This window comes from Oncorhynchus gorbuscha, unplaced genomic scaffold, assembly GCF_021184085.1.
Source record: "Oncorhynchus gorbuscha isolate QuinsamMale2020 ecotype Even-year unplaced genomic scaffold, OgorEven_v1.0 Un_scaffold_278:::fragment_2:::debris, whole genome shotgun sequence".
Lineage (NCBI taxonomy): Eukaryota > Metazoa > Chordata > Actinopteri > Salmoniformes > Salmonidae > Oncorhynchus > Oncorhynchus gorbuscha.
This window is the reverse complement of record NW_025745142.1, coordinates 23,426-33,572: the sequence shown is the minus strand read 5'-3', so window position 1 is coordinate 33,572 and position 10,147 is coordinate 23,426. Positions and strand designations below refer to the sequence as shown.

At 42.3% G+C, this 10,147-nt stretch overlaps 1 protein-coding gene across 1 annotated transcript; it reads left to right on the top strand.

Moving 5' to 3' along the window:
- Positions 1-3,151: 3,151 nt before the first annotated feature.
- LOC124017578 (calmodulin-binding transcription activator 2-like) lies at positions 3,152-9,413 on the top strand. The gene is made up of 4 exons (XM_046332778.1): positions 3,152-3,278; positions 3,854-4,047; positions 8,168-8,242; positions 9,084-9,413. The coding sequence occupies exons 1-4, from the start codon at positions 3,234-3,236 to the stop codon at positions 9,136-9,138; spliced, it is 369 nt and encodes a 122-aa protein (XP_046188734.1). The 5' UTR covers positions 3,152-3,233; the 3' UTR covers positions 9,139-9,413.
- The last annotated feature ends 734 nt before the right edge of the window (positions 9,414-10,147 follow it).

Below are 10,147 nucleotides of genomic sequence, written 5' to 3'. Positions count from 1 at the left end.
TCTGTTCTCTCTCTCTGTTCTCTCTCTGTTTTCTGTCTCTGTTCTCTCTCTCTGTTCTCTCTCTCTGTTCTCTCTGTTCTCTCTCTGTTCTCTCTCTCTGTTCTCTCTCTCTTCTCTCTCTCTCTCTGTTCTCTCTCTCTGTTCTCTCTCTTTGTTCTCTCTCTGTTCTCTCTGTTCTCTCTCTCTGTTCTCTCTCTGTTCTCTCTCTCTGTTCTCTCTCTCTGTTCTCTCTCTCTGTTCTCTCTCTCTCTGTTCTCTCTCTCTGTTCTCTCTGTTCTCTCTGTTTCTCTCTGTTTTCTCTCTCTGTTCTCTCTCTGTTGTTCTCTCTGTTCTCTCTCTCTGTTCTCTCTCTGTTTCTCTCTCTGTTCTCTCTCTGTTCTCTCTCTCTGTTCTCTCTGTTCTCTCTCTCTGTTCTCTCTCTCTGTTCTCTATCTGTTCTCTCTCTGTTCTCTCTCTCTGTTCTCTTTCTCTGTTTCTCTCTCTCTTTTCTCTCTCTGTTCTCTCTCTCTGTTCTCTCTCTCTGTTCTCTCTGTTGTTCTCTGTTCTGTTCTCTCTCTCTCTGTTCTCTCTCTGTTCTGTTCTCTGTTCTCTGTTCTCTCTGTTCTGTCTCTCTGTTCTCTCTCTCTGTTCTCTCTCTGTTCTCTCTCTCTGTTCTCTCTCTCTTTTCTGTCTCTGTTCTCTCTCTGTTCTCTCTCTGTTCTCTCTCTCTGTTCTCTCTCTCTGTTCTCTCTCTCTGTTCTCTCTGTTCTCTCTCTCTTTCTCTCTCTGTCTCTCTCTCTGTTCTCTCTCTGTTCTCTCTCTCTGTTCTCTGTTCTCTCTCTGTCTCTCTCTGTTCTCTCTCTCTGTTCTCTCTCTGTTCTCTCTCTCTGTTCTCTCTCTGTTCTCTGTCTCTGTTCTCTCTCTGTTCTCTCTCTCTGTTCTCTCTCTCTGTTCTCTCTCTGTTCTCTCTCTCTGTTCTCTCTCTGTTCTCTGTTCTCTCTCTGTTTCTCTCTCTGTTGTTCTCTCTCTGTTCTCTCTCTCTGTTCTCTCTCTCTGTTCTCTCTGTTCTCTCTCTCTGTTCTCTCTCTCTCTGTTCTCTCTCTCTGTTCTCTCTCTCTGTTCTCTCTCTCTGTTTCTCTCTCTGTTCTCTCTCTGTTCTCTCTCTCTGTTCTCTCTCTCTGTTCTCTCTCTGTTCTCTCTCTCTGTTCTCTCTCTCTGTTCTCTCTCTGTTCTCTCTCTCTGTTCTCTCTCTCTGTTTCTCTCTCTGTTTTCTGTCTCTGTTCTCTCTCTCTGTTCTCTCTCTGTTTCTCTCTCTGTTCTCTCTCTGTTCTCTCTCTCTGTTCTCTTCTCTGTTCTCTCTCTCTGTTCTCTCTCTCTGTTCTCTCTCTCTGTTCTCTCTCTCTGTTCTCTCTCTCTCTCTCTCTGTTCTCTCTCTGTTTCTCTCTCTCTGTTCTCTCTCTCTGTTCTCTCTCTCTGTTCTCTCTCTCTGTTCTCTCGCTCTGTTCTCTCGCTCTGTTCTCTCTCTGTTCTCTCTCTGTTCTTTCTATGTTCTCTGTTCTCTCTCTGTTCTGTCTCTCTGTTCTCCCTCTCTGTTCTCTCTCTGTTCTCTCTCTGTTCTCTCTCTGTTCTCTCTCTGTTCTCTCTGTTCTGTTCTCTGTTCTCTCTGTTCTCTCTGTTTCTCTCTCTGTTCTTCTCTCTGTTCTCTCTCTCTGTTCTCTCTCTCTGTTCTCTCTCTGTTCTGTCTCTCTGTTCTCTATCTCTGTTCCCTCTCTGTTCTCTCTCTCTGTTCTCTCTCTTTTTTTCTCTCTGTTCTCTCTCTCTGTTTCTCTCTCTGTTCTCTCTCTGTTTCTCTCTCTCTGTTCTCTCTCTCTGTTCTCTCTCTCTCTCTGTTCTCTCTCTCTCTCTCTCTCTGTTCTCTCTCTCTGTTCTCTCTCTCTGTCTCTCTCTGTTGTTCTCTCTCTGTTCTCTCTCTCTGTTCTCTCTCTCTGTTCTCTCTGTTCTCTCTCTCTGTCTCTCTCTCTCTCTCTCTCTGTTCTCTCTCTGTCTCTTTCTCTCTCTGTTCTCTGTCTCTGTTCTCTCTCTGTTCTCTCTCTCTGTTCTCTCTGTCTGTTCTCTCTCTGTTCTCTCTCTGTTCTCTCTCTCTGTTTCTCTCTCTGTTCTCTCTCTCTGTTCTCTCTGTTCTTCTGTCTCTGTTCTCTATCTGTTTCTGTCTCTGTTTTCTCTCTGTTCTCTCTGTTCTCTCTCTCTGTTCTCTCTCTCTGTTCTATCTCTCTGTCCTCTCTGTTTTCTGTCTCTGTTCTCTCTCTCTGTTTTCTCTCTCTGTTTCTCTCTGTTCTCTCTTCTGTCTCTGTTTTCTGTCTCTGTTCTCTCTGTTCTCTCTCTCTGTTCTCTCTCTCTGTTCTCTCTCTCTGTTCTCTCTCTGTGTTCTCTCGCTCTGTTCTCACTCTGTTTTCTGTATCTGTTCTCTCTCTGTTCTCTCGCTCTGTTCTCTCTCTGTTCTCTCTCTGTTCTCTCTCTCTGTTCTCTCTCTCTTTTCTCTCTCTGTTCTCTCGCTCTGTTCTCTCGCTCTGTTCTCTCTCTGTTCTCTCTCTGTTCTTTCTATGTTCTCTGTTCTCTCTCTGTTCTGTCTCTCTGTTCTCCCTCTCTGTTCTCTCTCTGTTCTTTCTATGTTCTCTGTTCTCTCTCTGTTCTGTCTCTCTGTTCTCCCTCTCTGTTCCCTCTCTGTTCTCTCTCTCTGTTCTCTCTCTTTTTTCTCTCTGTTCTCTCTCTCTGTTCTCTCTCGGTTCTCTCTCTCTGTTCTCTCTATCTGTTCTCTGTCTGTTCTCTCTCTCTGTTCTCTCTCTGTTTTCTGTCTCTGTTCTCTCTCTCTGTTCTCTCTCTCTGTTCTCTCTCTGTTTTCTGTCTCTGTCCTCTCTCTCTGTTCTCTCTGTTCTCCCTCTCTGTTCTCTCTCTGTTCTCTCTCTCTGTACTCTCTCTCTGTTCTCTCTCTCTGTACTCTCTCTCTGTTCTCTCTCTCTGTTCTCTCTCTGTTCTCTCTCTCTGTTCTCTCTGTCTGTTCTCTGTCTGTTCTCTCTCTGTACTCTCTCTCTCTGTTCTCGATCTGTTCTCTCTCTCTGTTCTCTCTGTTCTCTCTCTCTGTTCTCTATCTGTTTCTGTCTCTGTCCTCTCTCTCTGATCATATTCTCTCTCCCTCCCTCCTAAATACTGATCTTATTCTCTCTGTCCAGGGTCGGAGGTTGAAGGAACAGCAGGACATGGCAGCAGCCGTCATCCAACGATGCTACAGGAAGTACAAGCAGGTAGAGACACGCCCCTTTACCCAGCACACACTTCTTTACCTCCAAACCCCAGAGGTTTGCCTGATCTCTAACCCCTGTCCTCTGACTGGAGAGGAGGCAGAGTCGCTGTCCTGCTGCATGTAGTTGTGACATGCTGTGTGTGTCAACAACACTAATAGTCCTCTCTCTTTGTCCTCTCATCTACCATATCTCTCTTTCTCCACGCCTCCTTCCCTCTCTCCATCCCTCCATCTCTCTCTCTCTCTCTCTGATATTATCATGCTAGCTAACATGGATAGCTCTGAAGGTAACGTGTCTAACCTCTGATTGTCTCTACTGTCAGTCACTAAAGGCTTTGTGTAGATTGTGTCTCTGCATTTGACGTGTGGAACCTGTGTGGGTATGTGCTTTAGGCTGGAGTGAAAGAGGAGTGCTGTGTCCTTAAATGTATGTTTATATGTGTTCAAGAAGATGTGTAACTCTCCCTCCCCTTTTCTTCAACCTCTCCTCTCCTCTCCTCTCCTCTCCTCTCCTCTCCTCTCCTCTCCTCTCCTCTCCTCTCCTCTCCTCTCTTCTCTTCTCCTCTCCTCTGTCAGTATGCTCTGTATAAAAGGATGACTCAGGCAGCGATACTGATCCAGTCTAAGTTCCGTAGTTACTATGAGCAGAAGAAATTCCAGCAGTCTAGACGGGCTGCGGTTCTGATCCAACAGTACTACCGCAGCTATAAGGAGTATGAACGCCTCAAACAGGGACCCAGAGGGTCCGGATCACACAATCCAAAACTGAAGTAGGTGGTACCGGCTCGGAAACCAGCATCTTAACCATTAACAAGGCAAAAAGGTTGTTCCCTATTGGTACGAAGGGCTTAGTTCATCATTTAAACTGTCCAGCCCACATGGGATTATAAAACACTGTGTTTATAGTTTAAAATGTCCAGCCCACATGGGATTATAAAACACTGTTTATAGTTTAAAATGTCCAGCCCACATGGGATTATAAAACACTGTTTATAGTTTATATTTAAAATGTCCAGCCCTCATGGGATTATAAAACACTGTGTTTATAGTTTAAAATGTCCAGCCCTCATGGGATTATAAAACACTGTGTTTATAGTTTAAAATGTCCAGCCCTCATGGGATTATAAAACACTGTGTTTATAGTTTAAAATGTCCAGCCCACATGGGATTATAAAACACTGTGTTTATAGTTTAAAATGTCCAGCCCACATGGGATTATAAAACACTGTTTATAGTTTATAGTTTAAAATGTCCAGCCCTCATGGGATTATAAAACACTGTGTTTATAGTTTATAGTTTAAAATGTCCAGCCCTCATGGGATTATAAAACACTGTGTTTATAGTTTAAAATGTCCAGCCCTCATGGGATTATAAAACACTGTGTTTATAGTTTATATTTAAAATGTCCAGCCCTCATGGGATTATAAAACACTGTGTTTATAGTTTATAGTTTAAAATGTCCAGCCCTCATGGGATTATAAAACACTGTGTTTATAGTTTATAGTTTAAAATGTCCAGCCCACATGGGATTATAAAACACTGTGTTTATAGTTTATAGTTTAAAATGTCCAGCCATCATGGGATTATAAAACACTGTGTTTATAGTTTATAGTTTAAAATGTCCAGCCCACATGGGATTATAAAACACTGTGTTTATAGTTTATAGTTTAAAATGTCCAGCCCTCATGGGATTATAAAACACTGTGTTTATAGTTTAAAATGTCCAGCCCTCATGGGATTATAAAACACTGTGTTTATAGTTTATATTTAAAATGTCCAGCCCTCATGGGATTATAAAACACTGTGTTTATAGTTTAAAATGTCCAGCCCACATGGGATTATAAAACACTGTTTATAGTTTAAAATGTCCAGCCCACATGGGATTATAAAACACTGTTTATAGTTTATATTTAAAATGTCCAGCCCTCATGGGATTATAAAACACTGTGTTTATAGTTTAAAATGTCCAGCCCTCATGGGATTATAAAACACTGTGTTTATAGTTTATAGTTTAAAATGTCCAGCCCTCATGGGATTATAAAACACTGTGTTTATAGTTTAAAATGTCCAGCCCTCATGGGATTATAAAACACTGTGTTTATAGTTTAAAATGTCCAGCCCTCATGGGATTATAAAACACTGTGTTTATAGTTTAAAATGTCCAGCCCACATGGGATTATAAAACACTGTGTTTATAGTTTATATTTAAAATGTCCAGCCCTCATGGGATTATAAAACACTGTGTTTATAGTTTAAAATGTCCAGCCCTCATGGGATTATAAAACACTGTTTATAGTTTAAAATGTCCAGCCCTCATGGGATTATAAAACACTGTTTATAGTTTAAAATGTCCAGCCCTCATGGGATTATAAAACACTGTGTTTATAGTTTAAAATGTCCAGCCCACATGGGATTATAAAACACTGTTTATAGTTTAAAATGTCCAGCCCACATGGGATTATAAAACACTGTTTATAGTTTAAAATGTCCAGCCCACATGGGATTATAAAACACTGTTTATAGTTTATATTTAAAATGTCCAGCCCTCATGGGATTATAAAACACTGTGTTTATAGTTTAAAATGTCCAGCCCTCATGGGATTATAAAACACTGTGTTTATAGTTTAAAATGTCCAGCCCTCATGGGATTATAAAACACTGTTTATAGTTTAAAATGTCCAGCCCTCATGGGATTATAAAACACTGTTTATAGTTTAAAATGTCCAGCCCACATGGGATTATAAAACGCTGTTTATAGTTTATATTTAAAATGTCCAGTCCTCATGGGATTATAAAACACTGTGTTTATAGTTTAAAATGTCCAGCCCTCATGGGATTATAAATCACTGTGTTTATAGTTTATAGTTTAAAATGTCCAGCCCACATGGGATTATAAAACGCTGTTTATAGTTTATATTTAAAATGTCCAGTCCTCATGGGATTATAAAACACTGTGTTTATAGTTTAAAATGTCCAGCCCTCATGGGATTATAAATCACTGTGTTTATAGTTTATAGTTTAAAATGTCCAGCCCTCATGGGATTATAAAACACTGTGTTTATAGTTTAAAATGTCCAGCCCACATGGGATTATAAAACACTGTGTTTATAGTTTAAAATGTCCAGCCCTCATGGGATTATAAAACACTGTTTATAGTTTAAAATGTCCAGCCCTCATGGGATTATAAATCACTATGTTTATAGTTTATAGTTTAAAATGTCCAGCCCTCATGGGATTATAAAACACTGTGTTTATAGTTTATAGTTAAAATGTCCAGCCCTCATGGGATTATAAAACACTGTGTTTATAGTTTAAAATGTCCAGGCCTCATGGGATTATAAATCACTGTTTATAGTTTAAAATGTCCAGCCCACATGGGATTATAAAACACTGTGTTTATAGTTTAAAATGTCCAGCCCACATGGGATTATAAAACACTGTGTTTATAGTTTATAGTTTAAAATGTCCGGCCCTCATGGGATTATAAAACACTGTTTATAGTTTAAAATGTCCAGCCCTCATGGGATTATAAACACTGTGTTTATAGTTTATAGTTTAAAATGTCCAGCCCTCATGGGATTATAAACACTGTGTTTATAGTTTATAGTTTAAAATGTCCAGCCCTCATGGGATTATAAAACACTGTTTATAGTTTAAAATGTCCAGCCCACATGGGATTATAAAACACTGTTTATAGTTTAAAATGTCCAGCCCTCATGGGATTATAAAACACCGTGTTTATAGTTTAAAATGTCCAGCCCTCATGGGATTATAAAACACTGTTTATAGTTTAAAATGTCCAGCCCTCATGGGATTATAAAACACTGTTTATAGTTTAAAATGTCCAGCCCACATGGGATTATAAAACACTGTGTTTATAGTTTAAAATGTCCAGCCTTCATGGGATTATAAAACACTGTGTTTATAGTTTAAAATGTCCAGCCCTCATGGGATTATAAAACACTGTGTTTATAGTTTAAAATGTCCAGCCCTCATGGGATTATAAAACACTGTTTATAGTTTAAAATGTCCAGCCCACATGGGATTATAAAACACTGTGTTTATAGTTTAAAATGTCCAGCCCTCATGGGATTATAAAACACTGTTTATAGTTTAAAATGTCCAGCCCTCATGGGATTATAAAACACTGTTTATAGTTTAAAATGTCCAGCCCACATGGGATTATAAAACACTGTTTATAGTTTAAAATGTCCAGCCCACATGGGATTATAAAACACTGTTTATAGTTTAAAATGTCCAGCCCTCATGGGATTATAAAACACTGTTTATAGTTTAAAATGTCCAGCCCTCATGGGATTATAAAACACCGTGTTTATAGTTTAAAATGTCCAGCCCTCATGGGATTATAAAACACTGTTTATAGTTTAAAATGTCCAGCCCTCATGGGATTATAAAACACTGTTTATAGTTTAAAATGTCCAGCCCACATGGGATTATAAAACACTGTGTTTATAGTTTAAAATGTCCAGCCCTCATGGGATTATAAAACACTGTGTTTATAGTTTAAAATGTCCAGCCTTCATGGGATTATAAAACACTGTGTTTATAGTTTAAAATGTCCAGCCCTCATGGGATTATAAAACACTGTGTTTATAGTTTAAAATGTCCAGCCTTCATGGGATTATAAAACACTGTGTTTATAGTTTAAAATGTCCGGCCCTCATGGGATTATAAAACACTGTGTTTATAGTTTAAATAGTTTATAGTTTAAATAGTTTATAGTTTATAGTTTAAATGTCCGGCCCTGACTATATTCATAGTTTGTAGTTTAAAATGTCCAGGTTAACAGAGAAATTTTGTAAAATTGTGTACAATGTTTTATATTTAATGTATTTATTTTTCCTCGTGTCTTTCTTTCTGCACCTTCAGAGGTTCCTTCCTGACTAAGAAGCAGGACCAGGCCGCTAGGAAGATCATGAGATTCCTACGACGATGCCGACACCGGTCAGTGACCTCACAGCGACCTCACAGTGACCTCACAGTGACCTCACAGTGACCTCACAGCGACCTCACAGTGACCTCACAGTGATCTCACAGTGACCTCACAGTGACCTCACAGTGACCTCACAGTGACCTCACAGCGACCTCACAGTGATATGAGTGATATCAGGGAGAAATCAGAATCTAGTCACTTTTTAATGTTACTGAATGTTTTCTCTCTCTCTCTCTCTCTCCACTTCCTCTTTCTCCCCCTTTCTCTCTCTCTCCACTTCCTCTTTCTCCCCCTTTCTCTCTCTCTCCACTTCCTCTTTCTCCCCCTTTCTCTCTCTCCACTTCCTCTTTCTCCCCCTTTCTCTCTCTCTCCACTTCCTCTTTCTCCCCCTTTCTCTCTCTCTCCACTTCCTCTTTCTCCCCCTTTCTCTCTCTCTCCACTTCCTCTTTCTCCCCCTTTCTCTCTCTCTCCACTTCCTCTTTCTCCCCCTTTCTCTCTCTCTCCACTTCCTCTTTCTCCCCCTTTCTCTCTCTCTCCACTTCCTCTTTCTCCCCCTTTCTCTCTCTCTCCACTTCCTCTTTCTCCCCCTTTCTCTCTCTCTCCACTTCCTCTTTCTCCCCCTTTCTCTCTCTCTCCACTTCCTCTTTCTCCCCCTTTCTCTCTCTCTCCACTTCCTCTTTCTCCCCCTTTCTCTCTCTCTCCACTTCCTCTTTCTCCCCCTTTCTCTCTCTCTCCACTTCCTCTTTCTCCCCCTTTCTCTCTCTCTCCACTTCCTCTTTCTCCCCCTTTCTCTCTCTCCACCACTTCCTCTTTCTCCCCCTTTCTCTCTCTCCACCACTTCCCTCCTTACAGGATTAAAGAGTTGAAACAGACAAAGGAGTTAGAGAGGAGAGGACTTACCACCTAACTCCTCTTTTACCCCTCCTTCATCCTGCCATCCGCCACGGGAGAGAGGGATGACTGATGGAGAAGAGAGAGCAGCCTGTCTGCCCTCCTCCCTTTATTCTCTGTCTCCCTCCCTCCACTGGGGTCGCTCATCACCCCATCCAGCTGTATGCCTCTCACTCCTCTCCTCCTCTCATCCTCCTGTCACTCCTCCTCTCCTCCTCCTGTTCTCCTCTCATCCTCCTCTCCTCCTCCTGTTCTCCTCTCCTCCTCCTGTTCTCCTCTCCTCCTCCTGTTCTCCTCTCATCCTCCTCTCATCCTCCTCTCCTCCTCTCATCCTCCTCTCCTCCTCCTCTCCTCCTCCTGTTCTCCTCTCCTCCTCCTCTCCTCCTCCTGTTCTCCTCTCATCCTCCTCTCCTCCTCCTGTTCTCCTCTCCTCCTCCTGTTCTCCTCTCCTCCTCCTGTTCTCCTCTCCTCCTCCTCTCCTCCTCCTCTCCTCCTCTCATCCTCCTGTAACTCCTCCTCTCCTCCTCCTGTTCTCCTCTCCTCCTCCTCTCCTCCTCTCCTCCTGTTCTCCTCTCCTCCTCCTCTCCTCCTCCTGTTCTCCTCTCATCCTCCTCTCCTCCTCCTGTTCTCCTGTCATCCTCCTCCCCTCCTCCTGTTCTCCTCTCCTCCTCCTCTCCTCCTCCTCTCCTCCTCCTCTCCTCCTCCTGTTCTCCTCTCCTCCTCCTCTCCTCCTCCTCTCCTCCTCCTGTTCTCCTCTCCTCCTCCTGTTCTCCTCTCCTCCTCCTCTCCTCCTCCTCTCCTCCTCCTGTTCTCCTCTCCTCCTCCTGTTCTCCTCTCCTCCTCCTCTCCTCCTCCTGTTCTCCTCTCCTCCTCCTCTCCTCCTCTCATCCTCCTGTAACTCCTCCTCTCCTCCTCCTGTTCTCCTCTCCTCCTCCTCCTCTCATCCTCCTGTAACTCCTCCTCTCCTCCTCCTGTTCTCCTCTCCTCCTCCTCTCCTCCTCCTGTTCTCCTCTCCTCCTCCTCTC